The 27,257-nt window shown below is 44.9% G+C and overlaps 1 protein-coding gene across 1 annotated transcript in view; it reads right to left on the bottom strand.

Moving 5' to 3' along the window:
• COL6A3 (collagen type VI alpha 3 chain) overlaps positions 1-27,257 on the bottom strand; it is a 118,744-nt gene that overhangs the window by 81,508 nt on the left and 9,979 nt on the right. Inside the window, 3 exon segments of the mRNA XM_043505734.1 lie at positions 2,982-3,584; positions 8,120-8,737; positions 10,655-10,778. Coding sequence (XP_043361669.1) covers positions 2,982-3,584; positions 8,120-8,737; positions 10,655-10,742 — 1,309 coding nt within the window. The 5' untranslated portion in view covers positions 10,743-10,778.

Genomic DNA, 27,257 nt, shown 5'->3' with positions numbered 1-27,257 from the left:
CTGGGTCTTTTTTTTTAACTTTATATAGAAGTTAGTGTGAATCATCCAAAGAGTTTGGCAGGCACAAAAGTGACCAATAAGGCATAAGTCTTTGTTAATAAATATGATTGCCATAGTCAAATTATACACTACATTTCCTCATATAACAGGAATGCAGGAACTGCAACCAACCCCCCCAACCCACTTCACCACCATACCACTTTCAATGGACAAGATTAAGACAAAACCATTTCTTCCTGATTATTTAGGGGAGGTTAGACTCTTAAAGTCTGATCCAGAGACCACTGAAGCCAATGGAAACACTCCCCCTGATTTCAATGGGCTTTGCATCAGGCCATTAGGACCTGACTCTGAAAAATGATGAGCACTCCTCCAAAGGGCTTCCTCAACTGTGGGAGTTAGGGGCCTAGCTACCTATGACATCTAGGCCTCAGTGCTTCACAGGGGTGTTTAGAACCTTGCAGGAATGAATTCTTATAGCTTGCGCTGACCTATAGAATATACAATCTCTACATTGTGGGCAACATTTCAAAGGCACAAATGGGAATTAGGTGCCCAACTCCCATTGAATTTCAGTGCCTAACTCCCATAGGCACTTTTGAAAATTCCAGTCTCTCCCTCTCTCTCTCTCTCCATATATATAGACACACATATATTCCAGTTGTTGTATAATGTTTCAGACTGATACTTCTTCAAATGAGCGCTGCTGTAAATAGAAAATATACAAGTAGAAACAGAATGAACTACAACCCTTGCGGTATTGTGAGGACTGAACTTTACACTCGTAGCAGTCTCTGAGTAGAATGTTTAAAAAAAAAATCTTTCCCATATAAATATCAAAGAACTGGAAAAAAGTTTTAAACTCAGATCCCACAGCTGCAAGGCCCCCATGCACAGATGAGCTGTGAACTGGGTCCTTTGGGCTTGATTTTCATGGGTTTTGGAATGGACACTTTTAGCTAAACAAGAACAAACTGCCCCAATTAAATTTTGAAACCAGACCAGATGGTTAGATAAAAAAATTACCATGGGTGAGAATTACATGCATTTACCAACAGATGAATGGAGCCCATGCACAAAGATAAGGTATTGGGCCAAATTCTGCCCTTGGCTATACCCAGGCAACTCCAATGATATAATATAGTTCAGAATGTAATTGACTGAAACATTTTGGGATGACTTTTTCAAATGCCTACGCAGTGGGTGAACCATACAAAATGTACCATAGTCCATACTGGTTTTTGGATCCAGAAAGGGTTTCTTGTGTATATCACTTGGGTAATGACATGCACAAATGTGGGGAAGGATAGCTCAGTAGTTTGAGCATTGGCCTGCTAAACCCAGAGTTGGGAGTTCAATCCTTGAGGGGGCCATTTAGGGATCTGGACCAAAATTGGGGATTGGTCCTGCTTTGAGCAGGGGGTTGGGCTAGATGACCTCCTGAGATCCCTGATATTCTATTAAATGGATATCTTCATGTACCCAGAGAGGAGCGTCAGCTGAATGGACGCATGCATGTTTTGGAAGGCTCATGCAACACAAGGGGCCTTTGAAAATATGGCACTTCATGTCTATTATGGTAACCATATATTACTGAATTTAACTAACTTAAAGCAATTATAAAATGACAGTACCGAGGGATCCTAATTACCCGCATGTTCCAGAAAATTCATGTGTTAAATATTAACTCCAGCACAGGTATGTTTTATTTCAGGGACATGTCACCGGATATATTCATGAATTATGTTACAATAACCCAGTTAATGCTGCTGAGTAATAAATAGATTGGTGTGTTACTTTAAATCTTCATTGCCATTAAAATGAGAAGGGACACTTCAGTGTTTTGCTTTCACTGCCTCCATGTAAAGTTACAAACCAACTCAGCTACAGTAATTAAGGATAAATTATGTTAATAGGATAGGGATTGCCTCTAAAAATAATTGAGGGTTGCTTTTTTTTAAAAAAAGTTAAGGTCAATGTCATGGTGTCCTCTAATGCAACCTCCCTCCTCATCCCTATACAGATGGTCTGTACAACATCTGTGTTCTACTTAAGTTGTGCCACTTATGTCTTCAAAATAATGGACCTAAGTAGTGCCTAGGCCTTGAACTAGCCCTTTGCCCAGGAATGAATTTTACCCTTAATGTAGTAGGGCTGGGCATGAGCTAGGGCCGGTTGACATTTTCCAGCAAAACTTTTTTCAGTGGAAAACTGTTTTTGACTAAAGGAAAATGTTTGCCAAAAATTTCAGCTTTCCTCTGAACATTTCTGCTTTCCTCTGCCTAGTCAGAAAACCAAAAAACTTAAAAAAAAAAAAGAAGAAAAAAAAATCAGGTCTCTGCTGAAACATTTCAGTTTTCAATTACTGAAAAGAAAAAAAAACATTTTTTGGCTTGTTTGTTTGTTTTTGGTGAAAAATGAACATTTTCAGGAGGGAAAAAATATTCCAGCTAGCTCCCTGCTGAACCCAAATTGGCTCTGAACATCCTCTCACCATAGTAGTTGTTCAAAATCTAGATCTGGATATGAAAGCTGCACGTTGGGGCCAACCCTACTAGTTACTTCTTAACTAATGACTAAGAATGAGTAACCCCAATCTGCAGTCATATCATTGTCTATAACACTGGATGGTCCTCATCTGAATTTTACATCTGTTAACTTCCCTGACCAAATATCACACTTAAGCCTTCTACTGAAGCTTTATAGCAACATATGTTGTAAGTTTGAATGACACAAGTGTTTTTCAGAGACTGACAAATCAGAGGAGTTCACATCTGGTTTTTTTATACCCTGCTTATTTTGTTTAAAAATGCTGTTCTGATAGTATGAGGTCAAAGCATCACCTGCTGGGCTTATGCGTTTCCTCAAAGTAGCCCAGTGTCTTCTCTTTTCTCTCTCAGAGAACATATCAGAGATGTGTTTTAAACATGCAAGAGGCCATTCATTCAATGAAATACAACATTCTATAAATGCATACATACCTTCTGTAACAAAGGTTGGGGCATTTAACAAAATGAGTCTTTGGGCCACTCCAACAATGTTTGGCAGTAAGAGTTCCTGAAGATCAGCAAGGTTACGAATATCCAGGGCAGTAAATGTGAAGCTTCCATCAGTAGCAATCTGCTGAAGCTCTGCACTGTCAGCATTCAGGACCCCAATACTAAATGAAAATATACTAGCTTGCTTCACCGCTAACACTGCCTCTCGGATATCATCACTAGACTCTCCACCACTTATCAGCACTAAAACCTGAGGCACGCCTTCCTCTATTCTGCTGCCTCCTGCCCGTGTGAAGTGGTTCTCCACCACAGATTCGAGTGCTGCACCAATGTTAGCTTCCTCACCACCAAGGAAACTAAGTGCCTTCACTGCATTCAGAACATCAGCTTTTGTGGAGTAGCGGTTCAAAGAGAACTCAGTTCTGGGCTGGTCACTATACTGCACCACCCCAATGTGTATCTCCTGAGTTCCAACTGAGAGTCTTTCAATGAAATTTACAAGGAAATCACGTATGGCTGGGAAATTGACACTTCCGATGTTGTTTGATCCGTCAATAAGGAAAATAAGGTCAGCAGATTCTTGCGCTTTAAAAAAAGAAATGCAAAAGGTGAAAGCATTAAAACAAGTGATTACATGCAGTTGTACAGTGTTCTGACATGTTTCTTTGGAAAACGGTAAGAAACACGAAAATGGGAAAACAAAACACACGTTTATTGAGGACAGTGACATTTGCCTCTTAGTTCTGCATTCTGATTGAATATGAGTTAGCAGACCAAATAACTGTTTCATGAGACAATATAATATTTTGAAAGAATCTAAATTCATTTTTATAGTTAAATACCAGGACAATATTTTTACTGGGAGGAAAACTCTAGAGCTTAGAATTTTGTGAAATCTAGATAATTTCTGAGGAAGCAAATTGTCTAAATATTTACAGAAGTTAGGAGACTCAAAAGAACTAAACAGATTTATACATAAACACACATTTGCGCAATCAGTGGAAATGTGAACATAATTTGTAATCATGGTTAAATTCAGGGGAAGTTATCTCATTGCACTTTTTTCAAGACAAAATGTAACTGCTATGTTGTAAAATTACATTCACAGCTGGTATGGTTCTTTTTATATGGAAAGTTTCAGCCTCTATTTGGAAGTCTGCTGTGTTGTATGTTTGAAATGTTGGCTGAATATATTGTTTTTTTTTTACACTGAGTGACCAATATCTAAAATGTGTTTGTAGAACAACAATAAAAAAGGTTGTATGATTGACTGTTTATTTCATTTTAGAACGTTATTCTCGGTTGTCCAGTCCATGCACAATATTAGTGGGACAAGTTTATCATTACAAGTACAATAAGTATGCAGATAAAGACCACAAATAAATGTGCTTGTATTTGTGGTTTTGTGCAAACACAGAACTTTGCATTGGTTACCAATGTAAGTATCTGGTTTTGTATTTTTGCATGACCACTGGATATTCAATCAAATAATGCAGAATCATGTTAAAACAGGCTGATGAAACCAGTCATGACATAATTATCCAACCTTACTTATAACCTGGATGGCCACAAACACCTTACATGAATATGTACATCAAATGAATTATGAATTGGAAAAAGAGGCAGGACCTCTTTTTGTGCAGGACTTACCAAAGCAGACTAAGAATTTCCTAAACAGTCTGTTTTTCCCTCCTTGTGCTCATCAATGTCAATGGGAGTTTTACAAATGAATGAAGGGCAGAATATACCCCAAAGTGGACTCAGATGTTTCCACGATACAACTAAGCAATCTTGAAGCCATTAATAAATAACTGACAAGTTGATTTTGGAAATCTTCTCTGACTCTGAGCTTTAAAGTACCTAAGGCGAAATCCTGGTTGTATTGAAGTCAATGGCAAAACTCCCAGTAACTTGGATGGGGTCAGCATTTCACCTCTGGTCTTTGCCAGGAGCCACTTTTGCAAAATACCATCAAATGATGCAACTATGTGATTTGTATGGTACAGTAAAAGGCTCTAGTTCTTTACCTATCTCATGAGCCATTTCAGTCCCCATAAACAATACTGACTAAAGACCTTAGCTATGGTTAAGAACTACTAAGGGCTCGGAGATTTAGTCAAAAGCTATGAAAGTCCTTAAATTTTAATTTAATTGATCATTTTAGACTGTGATGTACTCAGCCCACATAACAATAAAAAAGCAGAGGAAATATCTTGAACAATACATGGCTTTGTTTATATCTGTTTCATGTGTCGTGGCTCTCTTTTTAATAATGGTATTTAATTTATTGACTGTTGTTTCGATTGTGATCATCATCATAGTATGAGTAGTTCCTGTACAGGAGGAAACAGGAATACAATGTATGCAAACGTTGGATAATTTGTCATCACTGTAAAAACCTTGTACTTACGAACACACTGATGGAACAAGCCAATGATGGAGGACAAACGAAAGCATGCTTGTTACACTATTAAGCAAAGAGTGTCAGATTAGACAGACAGCTAAGATTTAATGTAGGCATCAGGGCAAATTCAAGGCTGACTTTCCTATTCACTCTAGCCAGTTCTGTGGCTGTCAAAGTTTGTGTTTTCTAGAGTGCAAATACAACTTCTGTTTTTCCTCTTACACTTCTGGTTCATGTATTTTAATGCCCATGACATTTTTAGGTGGAGAAGATTACAAAAAAGGGCTACATGGAATCACAAGATAAAATGAATGAAAGTCAATTACCAGCTAAATGAATAGCACCAAAGTCAATTACCAGCTAAATGAATGGCACCATAAAGTCATCTTAGACAGATGATCAGCTTGAGCTATGTCCCAATATCAATCCAGCATTGATCATCAGCCGCACCATTACTTTTATTATAATTTATATATAGGTTGTGTAAATTACACAGTGACAAAATGCAGCTTATGTACTAATGTTACCTTTCATTTTATTTGTGGAAATATAACACTCGCCAAAATTATTCTTGAATGGACGTAACCTCAGAAATACTCCTTCACAGAAATAAACATGTATTTTGGGCTTTAAAATTTTTTCTTCTATAAAAATGTCCATGAGCCAATAGGGAATTTGATACATTAGTCTGGTTACCTGTCAAGATGTTTCATATACCAGCCCAATCCTCCACACATTAAGGCAATGGCAAAATGCAAATTGTCTTCAATAGGAGTTGGATTTGGCCTTTAGTGGCAAAAATATTGAACTGTCTATAGAGTGCAATCAGAGCATCAGGTATCACAGTTATTTCATATATTGAAAAAAATCCATTGTTTATAACTGAGAAAGCTTAGCTCACTGATGGAAAAAAGTTTAATTTTCCCATGGATTGCAAATGATCTGTCTATTTGCCCCATCAAATACTTAGCAAAACTATAGGCCTGTGCTCACGCATTTTTGTGCAAAGTATCATGCAATGATGGATAGCAACTGGTGGGACTGAAATGAGAGGTTAATTAGACAAGACAGAATGAGTGGATTAATGTTATATCTTGTATATCGCTATTGTCTTACATTACCCAAATGCTATTGACGTTTAGATGGAGTCTCAGGAATAAAACCAAAGGTTTGATCACTCGGCCTTATTATGTGGAATGTGCAGTCATTTTCCAACTTCATAATTGCATAAAGGGGTAAAATTGTCCATTCATTGGCCCAGTTCTGCCCTCACTTGCATCCAGGGCAGCACCATGGAAGTCAGGGGGGTCCAAGGTGACATTCCCTTGTTTTACAAGATGGTCCTACTGCTCTAGCACTCTACTGCAGCACTGCACAGGGGATTACCAATTTGCCCGCCTTCTTTGATCAGACTGAGGAGAAGAGAAGAAAAGCTGCCACTATCCTAGAGTGGGCATGGGAAGTCGAAATTTCTGGAGCCTGGTCTCGGCCACTTTACCAAGCAGGGAGCCAACAGGAGGAAGGAGCCATCCTTGCTGCAACTGCTCCCAGTGAGGAGCTGGAAGAATAGTCAGAGTTTTTAAAGCTGTAACATTCTGCAACTGCAAACATGGCCTTCCTGAAGCTTCTTATTGTGATCAGTGCCTCCTGGAAGTGCAGGGGACTTCCCTGCAGTGCAAAGAGAAGATCATCTTCCAAACTGGTCCTCACTTCCTATAGTGAGATTCTGCTTATAGCGAAGTTTTGAGGAGAGAAAATGATCCCCAAACAACTTCATTACAGGCCAGATCCCAACCCTCCTGAAGTCGATGGAATGGCTCCCATTGGTGCTGATGGGCTTTGAATTAGACAAGATAAGTGTGATCCACTGTATTTCACAAACTGAATTATCTAGATATATTTTATGCCCGTAAGACTAATTCCCGGCCCCACTGAAGACAGTAACAGTCTCCCCACTGACTTCAATGAGTTTTTTTCAATGACTTCAATGAGGCTTTTATGGGGCAATATTTCTATGGCTGCCGTTATTGCTGCCGTTATTGCTTTATTTCACATTTCAGTAGCAGCTGGAGCTATTACATAGAGCTAATATGCTGGGACTGTCTTCCAACTGGGCAGCATATAGGGTGTGTGCCTCTTTTAGCACATTTATATCCATAGATATCAAATGATGATATTAGGGGCTAGATGTAAAGATCCTTAAAGTCAAGCTTCTAATATGTTGTCTCATAAGAATATTTTCTTACAAAAATCCCTAAACCTGTGTTCTGTTAATGAATGCACAAAAATGACTACCGGAGGGATTTCTGCAGTTGTTTTCATTATTAAGCCCATTCATTTGGAATAAAATTTTCCTATGGATGAGACTGCTAGTGAGTCCTGCAATCAGCTCCATGCAAGCAGGCTGATCTTTGTGTCCATGGGGATTGGATCACAGGATCAAGGCCTGCATTAGAAAGCATGATGCTTTTTTTATATCGCTGACTTACAGACCTAGACAATGCTTGATTTTATAATCTGGCAGGGAGGACAATGTATTTTGCAAACAGTGACAGGCTTTTACTCTACGATTTGCTTGGAAACCTTTGTTTTTAAACCTTTGAACGTCCATCTCCGTCCTCCCCTACAAAGGCTTTAAACAGTGCAATACCAGCAATTACCATACTTATCTCAAGGATCAGTACGGCAATGTCTCAGCACAGCAGTTTGCCATTACCTGTGACGTCTTTAATCACTCCTTTTGCTCCAGCCATTTCTGGAGTCAGAGATGTACAAACACTTGCCACTAAGTCTCCTACTATGGCGTGGAGAGCAGTAATATTCTCTAGGTTGAAAAGGTGCGTATCTCTGGGTTCACTCACTACTTCCTTTAATTCCCCTTCCATTGCATCCTGCACTCCAATTGCAAACACGTTTACATCAGCAGACTTAAGGACAGATGATGGCAGAGCGACATCATCCTGGGATCGTCCGTCCGTTAACACTATAATAATCTGGGGGACGCCATCACTTGCTCTGCTTCCAGCAGCTTTAGTGAGATGGTTTTGGATTACGTATTCTAATCCTTTTCCAGTCTTGGTGCCTCCCCCCAGATAAGGCATGTTCGAAATATGGGACAGGACATCTTGGTTAGAGTGATACGTATTTAACTGGAACTCTGTGAGTGGGTTTCCGCTGAACTGGACCAGGGCAAAACGAAAATCATTTCCTCCCACAGCTAAAGATTTTACAACATCATACAGAAACTCCCGAACAAGTTGGAAATGTTCCTTTCCAATGCTCCAAGAGGAATCCACTAGAAATATTATATCAGCAGCAGCAACGATTTTGACATCTTTAAAAAAACAGATTGGTTTAGGATTTTCTACAGGTCAGCTGAATAAGTCCATGATGCCCAAACCCTTCCTCAGACATGGCCTATTTTGCATTATCAAATGAAGCCCCTTATTCTCCGTAAAACCTGAAGCTAGACTGTGAATAGCCCTGTGCAGGGGCACCAGGAGGGGGAAAGATGCAAAAAGCCATCCTCCACTCCACCTGCACAGGGGCTAGTCCCAGACCTGGCACTCCCAGAGCACCAGGGTGAGAAATTATGACATTTAGCATGGGAAGCAGCATGCATTGCACTCTTCCATAGGCGCTGCCCCTTCTGCATTGCACAAGCATTATACTTATCTCTGGGACAATTCCCCTATGCACTCTCACTGGAGTGGCACCTAACTACCTTTGATGAGCTGGGCCATTGAGGTCAACGGGACTACTCATGAGCTTAAAGTCACACACATGCTTCAGTGCTTTGCAAGATCCAGGCCTAAAGCCACCTTTTAGCCTTTTGTTATTAAAGGATCAAAGTTCCACTAAATAATTCCTGGAGCATGGTTTTTTAGCACCAGGAAATCTTTTCTGCTAGTCAGAATGCAGGCTTAGTTATTAAGTAAAGTTAATATATATGAGTATTGCTTACAAGCAATTTATGCTCTATGATCCAAACCCTGTAACCTTTGCTTGGACAAGGAGATTCCTGCTAGTGTCAATAAGGACTAAGGTGCAGAATTGGCCTCTGTATACTGGGTTCCCAGTGTTTTCTACTCCCAATGAACTCCTATTAAACTAGTTACAATCCAAAAGATGCTATTAGATCCCTTCAGAAAACTAAAGAAGCTTTCTGCACAATAATGCAGTCAGTGGTCATCAGTGACAACAGCTGGAAGTTGGTGTTCTTTTCATTGCAACATTCCATTTTTCTTCCCATGCTTTTGGTCATATAAGGCAGAGGTGGGCAAACTATGGCCCACGGGCCGGATCCGGCCCCTCAGAGCTTTGTATCCGGCCTGCGGGATTACCACCCCATGGCGCCATGGGCCCCACGCTGTTCCAGGAAGCGGCCGGCACCATGTCCCTGCAGCCCTTGGCGGGGGGGGCAGAGGGCTCCGTGCGCTGCTTTTGCCTATGGGTATCTCCCCCGGAGCTCCCATGGGCTGGGAACTGGGAACCGCGGCCAATGGGAGCTTTGGGGAAGGTACCCACAGACAAAAGCAGTGTGCAGAGCCCTCTGCCTCCCCTCTCTGAGGCAGAGGGACATGGTGCCGGCCGCTTCCCGGGGCCGGGGCAGGCAGGCAGGGAGCGTGCCCTGGCCCCGGTGAGCACTGCTGCCACCTCGGAGCAGCTCCAGGTAACCAGCGCCAGGCCAGAGCCTGAAACCCTCCTGTACCCCAATCCCCTTCCCTGAGCCCCCTCATAATCCTGCACCCCTCCTCTGCTCCAACCCTTTGCCCTAAGCCCCTTCCTGCTCACCGCACCTTCTCACATACCCCAACCCCCTGCCCCGGCCCTGCATGCAATTTCCCCACCCAGATGTGGCCCTCGGGCCAAAAAGTTTGCCCACCCCTGATATAAGGGATGCAAATTACCTTTGCCAAGAAGCATAGACAATACATAGAGTGGCAATCCAGTAGATGTAAATGCTCCACTCGCAACAAAAAGCAACATCAGACTGACACACCATTTGCGCTTTACATGCTTAGGATAACTTGAGAGCCCTCTCCGGCATGTCTATGAATTGGCATTCACGCTGACTGACTTGTGACAAATTGATAAGCATCTACTATGCTCGGACTAACTCTCAGTCAAAAACATTGACAGGTCACAATATATTTTCAACATGCACCTTTTAAAACAGTCCACAAACACAACAGGAAATATCATCCATGTTTTGAAAATCATAAACCCTCTAAGGATGTCAGAGCCTTACCTCCCTGTTGCTGAGCATCAACCATACAACAGCCTGAGAGCATGAGGCAAAAGATTGCCGCTAGCGGCAAATGCCGAAGTCTCCTCATTTTTTGTTTTGTTTTTCACAGCACCAAATGTGTGACCTAAACAAGAAGAGAGAGATGATCAGTGTAAACTGCATTCTCACACCAGAACTCACCAGTGCTTACGATACAGTGTTAGGGCCATATATATGGCCTCAGACCCATGCTCTCCCGGGTGCAACTCCCCCACTCCCACCCCCAGGTCAATGGATTAAGGATTTTATAGCCCCCCCCCCGTTAGTAAATACCATAAACCCCTCTCCTGTTATTAATGTTTTACTGAGCACTCACGCTGACTCCTGCTAGAGGTCTGTGGATGAAAAGATACCATAACCGGAACAAATTCTCTTCTCAGTTATGGTGAAATGTAGTTGGACCAAATACAGCACTGGCATCAGAACACGTAATGCCCTCTGATTTCAAAGGGAGTTGTGCTTGGTTATGCCAGGGCTGAATTTAGCCTACTGCCTTCAACAGGATTCCACTTGGGTAGCTGGGAAGAAGATTTGTCCCGTAACAGGTTACGTTCAGCTCTTAATGACATTTGTTCTGTCCCATTTCCCAATGTTTTCTGGGGGTTTTGTAGCATCACGTAAGTAAAACAGTATTTGGATGTGTGCTACCAGCGTTGCTGATGCACAAATTATAATGTGTTTTAGCATGATAAGTCATTTAAAAGATGGAAGTGGGTATTGACAGGCAAAAACCAGGTGTGTGAATTTCAAAAGAGAAACAATCAGCATTCACCAAATGGGAAATGGCAATCTGGTAAGGAAAACATTTTCACATGAGCAGAAGATACTACAAATAGTGGGAAATAGACAAGGCTGCATAGTTGAAGTTTGGCGGAGCAATGATCAGAGCACATTCATACATAAGGGCTAGATCATGCCTCCAGGCCCCAGACCATAAGAAGGGATGGTGCATTGCTGCTCTGTTACAGGAAACACACAATCCCCCACTTTTGTCCTCCATGCTCCATGGAATAGTAACTTATTCATGGCCTATTCAGCAACAAATTCCTGCTCTCCTCCCCCAGGAACTGGTTTAGCAATGCAGGCCAGTGCACTGAGGAGGTGGAGCTTGGCGTGACTCCATCCACACCCCACCCCTCCCTTCCTGCTCACTTCTGTGCACCTGGACCCAAAGCCAGGGTAGCCAACATAGGGGCAAAAAGGAGTTTCTTATCCATCCTGGCAACCCTGCCAGACGTACCGCCTAACCCACAATCTAGCCCTAAATGAAAAGGAAAGAGCGGAGAGACACAGGTACCCTCCTGCCTCCCATAGATGGATGTACTGTCATAGGAAACCAGCCGGAGCAGAAAACATTTACATAAAACTTGTCAGCAATGGCCAGATCCTCAGCTGATGCAAAGCAGCATGCTCCACTGATGTCAACAGAGCTATGCCAGTAAATGCCAGCTGGGCATCTCACTGTGGCGTCTCACTCTTTCTTTTCTACAACTGGTGACATGTGCCTGTCACCAATAGATGATTGTGAGCTCCCTGGGGCAGGAGATGCCTTTTTGTTGGGTGCGTACATACAGCACCTCGCCATGATCAGGATTCCTAAGTACTGCTGCAACACAAATAAGAAATAATAATAATAATAATTAAGTCCAGGAACATCTTTTATAAAAGAGAGTTCAGCATAACTGAAGCATAAAACAATTCAAAAAGGCCCAAAGCAAACTATATTATGTCCTGGCCATATCTAGGCCAAGATGCTTCCAAGTCCAAGAGGAAAATGGCTGTGCCTTTGTTGTTATTATGCATTACTTATTACAGTAGTAATTAGTGACCAACCAAGCCGAGGGCCCATTGAGCCAGGCACTGTACAAAGGTAAATCAGGAAACAATCCCTGCCCCAAAGACCCTGCAATCTAAATAGCCAAGACAGGCAATGGGTAGGGGAAGGGCTAGAGCACCTAAGCAGAGTGACCAGAGTGATGATAGGCCAATAGTATGTTAGCACCAGCTTCTTTTAACATGTTTTAGGTGGGAGTGATGGGGTGAACAATGGGTTAGCAGGAGGGAGAGCTCAATTAGCCCACCTGGCTGCTCCTGGAGGGCATGTCAGGTTTGACTGGTTATCAGGTCCAGCTGGGGAGGCGCTGGGTCTTCTTCCCAAAAGGGGGAAGTGAAAGCTACAGGGGTGGTCCAGGAGAGGGACCCAGGACAGAGAAACCCAGGAGAGAGGAGGTGGGCAGTTGCTGCTCTCTGGACAGGGCTTGGGGAAGGCAGTCTGAAGAAGGCCACAGGGCTGAAATTATTCCCTGTGGTGGGCCCTGGAGAGGAGGTGAGGCATGGAGGGAATCCTGAGGGGTCAGCATTCCTGCAGAGAAAGGAGGAGTTGGGAGGACCCAGGGAAAAGCCAGAGGCCTGGGAACCAGAAGAGAGGCTGTAGTAAGCACAGGCTAGAGGGAAGCAGCACAAAGGGCTTGGACATAGGAAGTGGCCTAGATAAACAGCATGTCTGCAAGGGTTGCTTAATACGGGGTCCTTGGGCTGGGTCCCAAAGCAGAGGGTGGACCTGGGTTCCCCTACCAGCCCCAAGGACAGGGCCTACAAGCCTAAGATAAGAAGTACTGAGCCCAGAGTGGGGCTGAAGACTGAGCCTCAAGGGCGGGTGGAGGAATAGCCGCAAAGGGGAAAAATGGATCATTTCTGTTGGGCCTTTTAGTTGGACTTTTGTTATCCCGGAAGGGGTGGGTCTAAAATGTGACCTGGCTGGAGGGTGAATTGCGAGACAAGACGGACCCACCATGGGACCGGAGTGACTGTCAGCAGGGGGCGCCGGAGGAGGGGAGTGCAGCCTTCCCCGGTGGAGCCGTGCTGGGAGCGGCTTAGCAGAGCAGAAGGGCAACGGGAGGGCGAGGGAGAAGACGGAGGGGAGTGTGGCAGGCAGGTGGAATGAGGCGGAGGCGAAGAGACTGTGAGGGAAGAGGGCAGGATGGGCTGGAGCAAGCAGCCAATCAGCACAGGGAAGAGAATGGCCGGTCAAAACCATAGCGAACACTTGGACAACGTCAAACCCTGCTGCCTACTCCTGACGGTTTCAGTGCCTGTGGCCTCTGGGGCGGGCTCCTCCTGGCAGTTTCTTTCTTCCCACATAGAGAAAGCCACATAGGTCTTAGCGCTTCTTTAACATGCACAGCTCTGGTCTGGTAAGCCCAAAGGGGGGAAGGGGTGGTTCCACCCGGGCCCGCTTTTTTCCCCTCCCACTAGATGCAATGTGTAATGCGACACTAGACATTATGTGGTGCCTGTGACTAAAGCCTGCCCAGGGACAAGGTCTGTGATTGCACCCAGCCTGGTTATTTTACAGCACAAGGGAAAAAGATATTCGGGAATGACAAGCATGGGGGCTGGGGGGGAATCCCAGGTCCCTGTATAAGGAGGTTTTAAGGTCCTTTTGGGCCACTCTGGCAATTCAGTGACCTTAGCATGGGCCAGGATCTAAGCCACAGTCTCTGTGGCTCAGGAGTTCGTATGGTTAGACCTCTGTCAAGGACTTGGATGATCCATTCTTTACCTGTGCTTCACATCATTAACTGTAGTTCCCCCATTTAAAAAAAAGTTAGGATTACAGCTGGCCATTGGAGGCCACCCAGTCAGGAGCATCGTGCACTGATCAACATTTCTTTCTATTGCTAGTTCCTTTCTGATTTTTAGCCACTGCCAGAATGACAATCAGCCCGGGATACCACTTCTCCTCACTTCACCTTTCAGGGACACCAAAGGCAGGAATGGAAACCTCATTCCAAGTTCAAGTCTAGTAATTCTTCTGACCTGCAGAATAACTACAGGAATCCTGCAAGTTTCCAGTCCCCTCTATGGAATAACCTGTGCAGGGATGATCCTGTAGTACGAACATGGAAGGGTCCCAAGAATAACTTTACATGTTGTAGCCAAGATAATACTTTATGTAAGCTTTTTATCTGGCGTCCACATGGCAAATCAGCTGAAAGAATATAGTCCTTTGTATGACAGCAGATATGCTGCCATACTGGTGGTGAGTTTATGATTTAAGACTTGCTTCCCATCTTAAATACCATACCCCAGTAATACTTCTTAGCTGATAAATATCATCCAAGTATAAAATGTAGTGATTTAATATTTCTCTTTCCCCAAAAGGACATGAGGCAATCAAATGAGCCAGAAGAGATTCAAATAAGTCAAATGATTAAACCAAGTCAGCTTTAAAAATTACATTTACTGTTTTCTGCTGTTCTTGCCAACTCAATTAACTCCTAAGTGATACAAAGGACTCCAAGACCATTAATGAAAAGAATAACAAGGTTTTGTAGTAAAGACTTGGAAGTCAGACAGCTGACAAAAAAAACAGCTGGAAATAAATCCATGCATCCTCCATCATCTGAAATGCACAAATAAAGCGGCACCTGAGATGTTAATTGCACACAGTGGGACAATTTCACACATGCTCTTTTCACGATTATCCCACTGGGTTTCAACTGAAACTTGATGAGGTATGCTGAGCCAGATCCTCAGCTGCTGTAAATCGGTGTAGCTCCTTTGACTTCCATGGAACACAGTTGATTTGCCCCAGCTGAGAATCTGGCCCTATGTATTTCAAGGAACAGCTAGAGATATAAGAAACGTTCACTTGCTTTGTGATGAATTACTGAAAGCCCACAAGATACGCATTTTTCTTCCTATTCGGGCAAAAGAATTCACAGTGTTTACTCTCCCAGATTATATGAATGGCTGGGTTACCCTGCACTCTTTCTAGCCGCACTTCTTTGCTTCAAAGCATTAAAGCCACTGAATAAGAAAAATCAAAGGCAGCATCGTATTTCCTTGTTAGTGAACAATCATTACCCTGAGTGCTTGCCCTTAAAAAGTCAACCTGTGCCAACAGCTAACCCAAAGCAATATCCGAGACATTGCAATTATTTCCCAATGCATGTGTAAGGCATGTTGGCTTTTTAAAGACAACCAAAGTAGCAGCACAGGGCCTTATTACAATTTTTAATTGACAAGACAGAGCGAGGGCTCTCTCCAGCCAAAACTCTCCCAAGCTGCAAGGAAGGGAAGGAGGGATACCCTCCAGGTCACTGTCATCTCACCACTCCCTGACAGCCTTGAGAAATCCCTTCCAGAGGTGTTTCAGGGGCAGTCTTCCCTCTGAAAAGTGGCGGGAAGGAGGCAGGAGGGGATGGAGCACAGGGGCAGCCACTCTCTGTTGCCAGACTTCTGCCCAGAAATCCTGAGGGAAGTTAGCGGCGGTTGCAGCTTTAACGTCTGAGGACTCCTCTGTGTCGCTGTTCCTCAACAGCCCCCACAGGGCTGTTTCCATAACTGATTTATCTGGGGACCTGATTCCCCACTGCATTACGCCAGTCTTATGTCCCAGTGATGCGATTCCAGTGCAGTTATGCAGGCAGGAAGCTGGAAAAACCCCGTGGCCCATCAAGCCCACTATTTCTAAGCACCAACAAAGGGCTGCTCAGATGATGGAGGGCAGGGTGGTCCAGCTCAGCCATGCAAAGTGGCTCCCATCCATACCGCTGATCTCCTGCCTATGTGAAAAATGCCCTTCCCCATAGATCTATGGGGTTGGGGAGCCTTGTGCCCCGGCTACTCTGGATCTACCCCCAAATTCCTCCCATTAGAGAGACAGGAGTGCCTGAAAACTCCAGGGGATGCCTGCAAACTCTGGCCCTCTCCTGCATGTTCCTCTGTGGAAGGGGCAAACTTGACCTTTATTTATATAAACAGAAAACAAGGGAGAAATAACATTTAAAAAAGAAACATGTTGTCATGGCCTCTGGGAGCAAGTCCAACACAAATAATAAATCATCATCATTCTAGGGCCTCAACAAAGTAATGGAATCTTTGGGAATTCCCATGGGAGTTAGGTGCCTAAATACATTGGAGAATCTGGGCCCAGATCCTCAGCTGGTAATAAATCAAATATTGTACCATTAGCTTTACTGGAACCACACTGATTTACACCAACTGAGGATCTGGCCCGATACATTTTACATTCAATCAGTCTGTCAACAGTAAGACAGCAGTTCATGCTGGAAGATCATGTGACAATTATATGCTAATCATTGGAGAACTCAGCACTGCTTCATACAAAGCTGTTATCTATTTGAACATCTGGTCCGTGAGCCAACTGACTCCTCCTTTCTCTGTAGGACCTTGCCACAGATTGCTCTCTTAGAAGGCCTACTGCATAATCCTTTCCAAACTGCAAAAAGGGGTGAAATCCTGGCCCGACTGAAGTAACTGGCAAACTGACCTTGCAAACGCTTACACAAGTGAATAGTCCCAGCCATTGAATTCAATGGGTTTATTCACCTGTGTGAAATGACCCAAATACATAAGTATTTTTGATTTGCAAAAATAAAGGAGAAGAACAGTTAACACTGATCTTCCATTAAATCTTACTGGAAAAATTCCCTTGTGGGGAAAATGGGATTCTAGAAATACTGGACAAGTCGATGTTTCATGCTAAGCTTGTTTATTAACATTAGTTTCATCAATTGAGATTAAAATGAAGCCTGTCATTAATCAAATATCTGAAACAAAATGCATAAGCCAAAAAGTGGCTTCAGAATTTTGCTGTCCTTATTCCCCCAAATGTGAATAACATCTTTCATTTGATAAGAAGCTTAATATTTTTCTGAAAGATATATTATATTATTATTTCAGGTCACCTGTATTTCATCTTATCAAACATGCCACAGTCTAATACAGATGGTCTGTAGGGAAATAAGAAAGAATATTCACAAACTGAAATAATCTTTTTCCAGCTAATATGAAAGGACCCATCCAAACAATTTTGGTTTTCTGTTTTAATATTAAACAGCTGTAAGTCATTTTCCTAAATTGTTTACAGGCTCTGAAATACAGCATACCAGTACAAACAAATATATATATATATATATATATATATATATATATATATATATATATATATATATATATATATAAGAGGTGTTTTGATATGAAGGAAACACTTTTTAGTATGTTTAGGTTGCACATTCTAGTCCCAGTCTAGAAAGAAAAAATCATGTATAGTGTTAAAAGATCTAAAAGAATCTCAAACACCTGTACACGCCATGTGCTGTTAGTAAAGCCCAAATAATTAAGTATCAATGATACTTTACTACAATATGACTTTCTCCTCCCCGTGCATTAGTGAAAGTAACAAAGTAAAGGTGTCTGCAACTTATTATCAGCCCTGGCATGTTGCATTTATAAAGCCCTCTTGTTATTATTCATAGACCATCCATTATTCCATGGTAACCATCCATTATTCCAGGCTCTGTTCATATACACAGAGCTGGTCCCTGTTCTAAAGTGTTTACAGTCCAAATAAACATATATATATATATATCTCCCTTATTTACCATTGTCTCTGAGTGCCTCACACTCTTTAATTTATTTATCCTCAGGATACCCTAGTGAGGATAGGTTAGGTTAGGTTGGGTTGGGTTGGGATGGGAGGCAGCATTGTATAATGGAGCTCAGGAGACTGGGTTCTAGTCCCAGCTCTGTCACTTCACTGCTCTGTGCCTCAGTTTCCCCATCTTTAAAATGGGGATGATAGTGCTGACCTCCTTTGTAAAGTGCGTTGAGATCTACTGATGAAAAGGTTCATGTAAGAGCTAGATGTTATTATTCCCATTATGCAGATGGGGAATTGAGGCACAAAGAACCTAAAGGTGGGATTTTCAGCACTGCCTCAGCAATTTCAGTACCTAATTCCCATTCATTTTCATCCAAATCTCCAGGTGGCCTGGAAAATCTCAACCAAGTAACTTGCCCTAGTTCACCCAGATGCACTGTGGTCAAACAAGGCATTGAAGCCAGCTCTCCAGAGTCCCACTCCAGGGACTTAACCACAAGACCATCCTCCCTCTTACTCAGTCTTCCTCTGTGGATCTCAAAGGGATTTCAAAACCTTAATTTTCCTTGCAACTCTCCTGCAATATAGGCAAACGTTATTCTTCTCACTCTATATACTCCAGATTGTCAGCCCCACATATCTAAAAATCATGAGCTGGACACCAAAATATCCTGAGACTGTCTTGAAAATCATGAGATATTTTACAAAGTACATTTGTGGGTCTTTTTATTTGCCTTCAGGTTTTGGAGCCTTTGGGATGCATTCAGGTCACATTCTCAAGCTTTTCTCTGTGACCATGAGGGACAGACACTTATTTAAATGACAGCTGAGAGCCTCACACAATAACATGACTCCAGGAGCAGGGATATTAAGTAAAACACCAACCTTCATTAGAAAAGCTGAGAGCTGGTGACTAGGGTTGACAACTTTCTACTTAAACACAACCGAACACCCTTGCCCTGACCCCTGCCTGCCTCTCCTCTGAGGCCCCACACCTGCCCCGCCCCTTCTCCGAGCCCCGCACCCCCTGCTCACTCCATCCTCCCTCCCTCTGTTGCTTGCTCTCCACATCCTCTCTCACTTGTTCATTTTCACCTGGCTGGCTCGAGGGTTGGGGTGTGAGGGGGGTTCTGGGCTGGGGGTGGAGCTGAGGGGTTCAGAGTATGGGAGGGGGCTCCAGGCTGAGGCAGCGGGTTGGAGTGTGGGAGGGGGGAGGGCTCTGGGCTGGGGGTGTGGGCTCTGAGGTGAGGCTGGGGATGAGGTGTTTCATGTACAGGAGGTGCCCTGGGTTGGGACCGAGGGGTTTGAAGGGCAGGAAGGGGATCAGGGCTGGGGCAGGGGGTTGGGGCATGGGAGGAATTCAGGGGTGCAGGCTCTGGGTAGCGCTTACCTCAGGCGGCTCCCAGAAGCAGCAGCATGTCCCCCCTCCGGCTCCTATGTGGAGGCGTGGCCAGGTGGCTCTGTGTGCTGCCCTGTCTGCAGGCGCCGCCCCTGCAGCTCCCATTGACCTCGGTTCCTGGCCAATGGGAGCTGCAGAGCAAGCACTCGGGGCAGGAGCAGCATATGGATCCCCGTAGCTACCCCTACATGTAGGAGCTGGAGGAGGGAACATGCCACTGCTTCCAGCAGCCACGGCAGCCAGTAGGGTGACCAGATCACAAAAGTGAAATATCAGGATACATTGGGCAAGTGGTGGGGGGAGAGAGCCACAGGTGCACAGCCCCAACCAGAGCCAAGAGAGGGGGCACACAGCCCTAGGAAGCTGCAAGAGGGGTGTATGACCCCTGCTGCAGCCTGCACCACAAGCCATGGGGCAAGAACTCAAGGACTCATGGCCCCAGCTCTAGCTCCCAGCAGAAGCCACAGGGCCAGGGGCACAGGTTTCTCCTCCCTCCCAGTGCCCTTCCCCACAGCCCCACCACCACAACTAAACAATGTCCCACACAGACCCCCACTGCCCAGTGCCCTGACACACACAGATCTCCCCCACTGCCCAGCACTCCCCAACAGGCCCCCACTGCCTAGCACCCCAAAACACACAAACCTCCCCCATTGCCCAGCGCCCTCCACATCATCACAGCCCAGCACCCCACACATACCTCCCAGACACTCACTCCATCACACCTTGCCCCTTTCCCTGGCCACACTCACCAGCCCTGCTGGGAGGTCTCTGGCTCCTAGGGGCAGAGCGGCGAGGGGGGTCTCCAGACTCTCCATGTGCTGCGCCCGCCACAAGCGCAGGCTCCGGTGGCTCCCATTGGAAGGGAAAAGTGCCAATGGGAGCTGCCGGAGCCGCGGAGTGGGGCTTGCAGGTGGGAGCAGCCTGCAGAGCCCCCTACCCTCGACCCTAAAAGCCAGAGGGACCTGCCGGAAGGCAAGGTGGGGAGTCCTGGCAGTGCCTACCTGGGCGGCTTCCAGAAAGGATCTGGCAGGTCCCTCTGACTCCTAGGGTCGGATTGGGTGCGGTGCGGTGCGGTGCAGTGCAGTGTGGTGGTGGTGGTGCGGGGGGGGCTGCGGAGGGCTCTCTGCCCACTGCCGGTGCCTGCAGGCCCCGCCCCCACAGCTCTGATTGGGCAGGAGGGAGCGGGTGCAGCACACGGAGACCCCCTCTGCCTCTGTGCCTATGGGCCATCCACACTGCAGGCTCCTGCCGGCGGGCAGGCACTGAGAGCTGCCCCAGGAAGCGCCACCAAGCCAGCCCCGGGACTTTGGTGGTGACAGTGAGTGGTCCGCCCCCGATATTGGGACAAAGGGCGGCCCGACCAATGGGTTAAAATCGGGACTGTCCCGATAATATCAGGATGTCTGGTCACCTTAGCAGGCAGGGACCCTGCCTTAGCCACGCGGAGCCACCAACTGGACTTTTAATTGCCCGGTCAGCGGTGCTGACCGGAGCCATCGGGGACCCTTATTGATCAGGCATTTGGGTAAAAAACCAGACATCTGGCAACCCTACTGGTAACAGTTATGTTGCTATCCCGATCACAAGAGAGAGTCACTGGCTTGGTAATGGTGAAAGTTAAGCAGCTGCACAGAGTAGTCAGGAAGTAAGGGGGAGGTCAAAGAGATTGAAGCTTCCTGCCAGCTTGGAATCACTCCTGGAAGGGAAGCAATGAGGCAGGCTGCTGGAAAGGTAATGCATGACTCTGTCTTGCTATGCCTTCTGCTGTAAGTGAGCCTGGGTGACCTGCCTGGGCCCAAGCCTACTTCCACTGAAATTAATAGCTGATCTTTCAATTCTTCAGTGGGAGTAGGAGTGGGCTTAATTTTTAAAATGAAGTGCAGAGACTTTTCAAATTTGGATGCCTGGAATGAGGTACCAAAGGCCCAGACCTCCAAAGGCATTTCGGTGCCTAACTCCCAATGGGAATTAGGCACTTAACTACCTTTGAGGATCTGGCTCTAAATGTAAGGACCTAAATTAAAGTGGGCTGATTTTCAATGGTGGTCACTGTTTGGTGGTGATGTACAAGTAATAATCATATTTCATACCTTGGTGCAATATGTTATCTGGCTCAGTTACTGAAACTGCTATGCTCCTTAGAGACACAGAATCTGCATGTAGATATGTAGGCAGCATCTGCTAGTTTGGGGAAAACCTAAGAAGCTAATTTATAGTCCTCTGATTTAATTATTGATTTCTACAGCTGAGGCCAAAGGGTCTGATTCACCACTGTGTTGCTCCAGTTTATAATTTTTAAAGGCCCCAGTTAGGAATCAGGGCTCCCATTTGTGCTGGTCACTGTACAAACACTGATTGAATTGAGAAAACCTGCCCCAAAGAGCTTCCCATCTAAAACCCCGATCCAGTAGCTGCTTGCGCAATGAGTAGATTGCTGCGCCCCCGCAGAGCCTTACTGCAGTTAACAGGTCCAGGCACACATGCAGGTCTCAGGGTGCAGAGCAGCTTGCAGGCTAGGGGCCTAAGTTTAGACAGGCCATGCAAGGAAAAGGGATAAACACTAGCTGAGATGTAAGGAGGGATGGGTGGAGGAAGGCCACAGGAATGAGCAAATGACATTGTTGAGGCTGTCGATGCATGTGTATTGCTACTATCAGCACACTCTAACAACCTCATCCTTTCCTTCAACCTTCCTCATATGTCCCTTCCATGGGCATGCTCAGAACTGCTAAGGAAAGGCTTGCAGCAAGATTTGCATTAGGAAAGATGGGAGACAGGATCAGTCAAGGGCCACTAAATGTCATAAAGCTTGGAGACAAGAGCGAGAGGACCTGGATAGCCTGATGGTTTAGAAGATTAATGGGGCCACACAGACAGACATCCAGGAAGATATGCTCATGAGCACTGTATAAATCCCCAGCACAAGAGGGGGACTGAAATGAAACTGTTCTGTCGGTAAGAGAAGGAGCAGAGTTAAGGGTATTGGAAACCTACAGTCTGCCCTTAGAAAGGGCCCATACCGCCTCAAGAGCAGGGTAGGAACCAAACAAAGACCAACTGCTTCCCCCTTGCTGCACGGGAGAAGTAAGCTGCACCAGCCTTGTCCCTACCACAGCTCACTTCCCCTTGCATGTCAGTTCGGCTACACAGGCCAATGTGTTGAAGGTGGGGGGGGAGAGCCAAGAATCCATCCATTCCCCACCCCTTCTCGCCCACTTCCAACCCAGCAGCCCAGGAAGAGGAGGGGTAGCAACTCCCTAGTGGCTATTTTCTGCCCTGTGTTGTAACCTGTGATGCACATAGTAGGTGCAGGGAAATAAGGGATGCCATATTACCCTTACTGCCCTGAATAGGCCCACTCATGATTAAGCCCTTCCAGACATTATGGCAAATGGGTTTCTTGCATTACAACCTTCTAAATTCCTGACTTTCAGGCAATCACACCTCTGAATGGCTTTCCTTTCAAATGTTTTGTTTTGTTATGTTGTAATGACAGCATTCAAATAATATTGTTTGGAAATAGTAGATATTTATTTACAGACTTACTACAATCTTAACAAAGTTTTTTTTCTTGGGAAGTTCCTTAGATTTTCATGGAAAGTTTTTTTCTCAGTGTGTGAAAGCTTGATGTGGATTGAGCCACCAGTTTGCAAATGTGAGAGAGTTGGGACTGAGATCCCTGTGTGGATGACAAGGTTTTAGTAAACCTGGAACTTTGGGACATTTGCTTGTGCTGATTAGAATTAATACAAAGACTGGAGAACAATTTTACTAATAGTTTATGTGTAGAAAGATTCAATCACATAAAACTGAAATTTCCAAATACTATGTTTGGCTATGGTGTATGTATATAGTATGTACTGACCCCTTAATACAACATATGTACTCTATTACGTCAAATAATATACATCTGTTAGTAATAATTATTTCAAAAGGCAATCATTTTTACCACTAACGTAGTAAAGTGATTTCCTTAAATATTTTCCCGGCAGCTATTTTCTGCCTTTTGTGTGCATAAAGTTTGACATTGTACATCATTTTGTATTTCTAGTGGATGTTTAAAATTGACTTTCTAAAATCATTCTTTATTTGTTTTTTCACTAGAGCATAGATTTAAAAATAAAGACGTGCAAAGCAGATGATCTATGGATCTATCTAAAAGATCTGAACATGAAAGGCAGGAAAAACTTACTACAGCTGTTTCATATCACTCTGATTCATTGCACATGTCTCATCTGGCCTGACTGGTTTTGAGGGGTAGGGTGTATACGGATCTGACTCCAGTGTGTGTGTTTGTATCCAAGGGGAATAATTGCAATGTTGCTTCAATATTCCCCTTAAATTCAAATACCCAGCTATACAGTGTTTTAGGAACTAGCGATAGAACATGCCAGCATGTAGGAACATCAGGCAGCTCAAGATGAACTAAAGGACCTTAATATTCTTTTTGCTCTTCAGTGTTGTATTTAATTCATTATTTGTTAAGTGCCTGACACAATTAAACTGAGGGCAGAGTATGTTTTAGAAGGGTAGAATTGAATCAGGAAATTGGCCAACCTTATTTATTTGTGAAATCTGTATGCCAAGGAGACCTCAAAATGGGACTGAAGCTGCAGAGGGAGGGGAATAGAATCATAATGGCACCAAAGTAAACTGTGGATGGGAGATGTAGCAATGCAATGTTTAAAGCCAGCAAATAGGACATATAGCGAAAAGGCAGAATGTTCCCAATCTGCTGCCCATGACCTAAAAGCAGGGGTTCCTTACATGGGCTGAGATGGCATAAATGACAGGAAACATCACAAGCTTTAACTCACAGAGGCAATGTGCTAGGGCCCTTTTGCATTGCTCCAAAGGGGCAGCTCATAATTCCCCCATCGCTGGGGAATTTTCAGCTGACTCAGAGCCTTTGCAGCCAGTTCTATGCTAGTTCCCCCAGTGCAGGGAGCATGGTGGGGGCTGGAAGTGGCTGGGCAGAACACACTGCTTCAGAGCTCCCAGCTAGCAAAATGTGTAACCTATCTACTGAGCTATAGTTATACAAATAAGGGAATAAAGCCTCTCCTCGGTCTTGAAGGGCATTTTTTTGTGCTCACTAGGCGTATGCAGTTAGCAATCCATGTAATGCATTGCCTCAAAAGAACACAGATCAAGGGGTACAAATCTTCTGTTGAGATCCATGACTGGATCTGAGTATTATATTAAACAAATGCACACAGTGCTCTTGTGCCAATAATTGCTAATGTGCAAGCGAGGTACGTTTCATTTCATGGATAGAATGCAGATTTAAGCCCAAGTTCTCCATAGGGTGAAGGGGCGGAGGACTGTAATACATAAGTGAGTGTGCGTTACAGGTCCCTTTCTATGCCCTATCCACGGAGGATATGAGCCGCAGCTGCAGTTCTAACGCTTTAGCTCCATTTGTAGCAGCTCACGCTTTTAGCTCTGGAGGGCCACGATTCAGTCCCTGGTGTGCCTGCCAAGATGGCAGCCAGCCCAGAAGCATGGAGTCATGGTGGTTCATTAGATTCCCTCTCTCATTGTGCAGCCACGTCTGGGCTTTGTTCAGCCTTGGGCAGCTGCTGAGGGAGACAGGAAGCATCAATCTACATGCAGTGCTCCCAAAGCAAAGAGGGCTAAGTAATAGGAAATGGAGGTGATCAACCTAGTGCAAGCATTAAACACGCCCGCTGTGGGTTACCGAGCCCAGTGGAGGTGGCAGGCTGGGGTAGACAATGGCAGAGTGGCATGTCTGTCAGTTGTGATACCAGTGTTAGCAGGAGAGGTCTATAGGCTCAGAACCAAGGGTTTCTGTAGGTTGCCTACCCTAGCCATGTCACTTCCTTCTCACTTCTGGCTCCATTGCCTGCGGGAGAGACAGCAGTGGAACTGTCGCTCTTTCAAAGCCAGGTAGATCTTTGATTTATTTGTTGCCCTCCCCTGGTTTTACATGGAAGGGGAACACAGGGATCTCGTTTTCCAAAGCACAGTCAGAAAGTCCTTCCTGTCCCTGTTCACAGTCACATGCTCCCCTCTATTACTCAGCACCAGGGTTAGCAGTAGCAACACAGTTGTTTGTAGTAACTGCACCAAGCAGTGGTCCCTGATGAGAGTTTGAAACACTCACACAGCATGTGCCCAGGAGAAAACCCCTGCCAAAGGACAGCAGAGCAAGACTGGTGCAGAAGTACCCGGCCTTGCCAAATCAGCCCTGAGTGGAGTGAGAGAAATCACCTACCCAGCACCTTCAGTCCTCCCAAAATGAGTACAGTAGGCAAGGAAAGTCCAACATAAATTACGCCACAAGCATTAATTTGCTCTATGCAGACAGCCAATCCCATCGGGGTGAGGGACCAAATTGCTGCAAGCCAGGCAGATGCCCAGGGCAGTTCAAAGCAGCCCAGAGGCCTTTGGGAGGCATGCAGCTAGATGGGATGGCCAGTCTTTAGCCATGGATCCATGTGTCTTCAGCCTAAGCCGACAGGCCCTACTGATCAGCAGCTCATCACACGATGGAATTCTTCAGTAGGTCTTGCAGCATTCAGAAACCACGGGACATTCCAAGCAGGATTCCCCCTCCGCCCCGCTGCACTTTTTCCAGGGGATGGAAGTACATGTGTTGCTAGAGAGAGAAGCTGAGATTTTCAAACTTGCCTGAGGGATTTAGGGGCCCATTTCCCATTCAGTTTACTGTGCAGTGGGTGTTCAAATCCCTTGGGTGACGTTGAAGATCTCAGCCATAACATACTGTAGCAATGTTACTTTCTAAGTCATGCTTCAGTGACTTTAAAAACATTTCATTTGGCATCAAAATGGCATTAGCCTGCTTGCAATTTGGCAATAGCAGTAGCACTGAGATACCAGAAGATCAGAACCTGAGCAGAACACTGAGAGGTCTGTTTGCCAAGCCATTTTATACCTATATTTTATTCACACTTAACTAATATAAGAAAGTAAGAGCTGCCACACTGGGTCAGACCAATGGTCCATCTAGCCCAGTCTCCCGTCTCTGACAGTGGCTGGGACCAGAGCTTCAGGGGAGCGCACAGAACAGGAAACTTTTAGTGATCTGCCACGTCTTCCCTTCCTGGTTTCTGGCAGTCAGAGATTTAGGGTTGCCCTGAGCATGGGGTTGCATGGCTGACCATGGTGGCTAATAACCATTGATGGACCTATCCTTCGTGACCTTATCTAGTTCTTTTTTGAACCCATTTATACTTTTGGCCATAATAACATCTCATGGTAATGAGTTCCACAGGTGAATTGTGTGTTAGGTGCAAAAGTACTTCCATATCTGATGCCCATTAATTTCATCGGGTAACCCTTGGTTTTTGTATGGGCTGAAAGGGGTAAATAACACTCCTCTATTCACTCTTTCCACTTGATTAATGATTTTACAGCCCTCTATCATATCCCTCCCTTAGTGGTCTCTTCCCTGAGCTTAACAGCCCTAGTCTTGTTAGTGTCTCCTTGTCTGAAAGCCGTTCCATACCCTGGATCACAACTGAGGCCTTGTCAGAGTGTTTTCTAAGCTATACTCAGAGGCTGTTTCTCTTTCTGAGAATCAAACTCCAATCATAAGATATCAGGAGGTCATCTAGTACAATCCCCTTCTCAAAGCAGGACCAATCCCCAATTTTTGCCCCAGATCCCTAAATGGCCCCCTCAAGGATTGAAGTCACAACCCTGGGTTTAGCAGGCCAATGGGCAAACCACTGAGCTATCCCTCCCCGCTGCTGGAAAAAACACCC

Source organism: Dermochelys coriacea, chromosome 11 (assembly GCF_009764565.3).
Source record: "Dermochelys coriacea isolate rDerCor1 chromosome 11, rDerCor1.pri.v4, whole genome shotgun sequence".
NCBI classification, from domain to species: domain Eukaryota; kingdom Metazoa; phylum Chordata; order Testudines; family Dermochelyidae; genus Dermochelys; species Dermochelys coriacea.
This window is presented reverse-complemented; position numbering and strand designations above follow the sequence as displayed.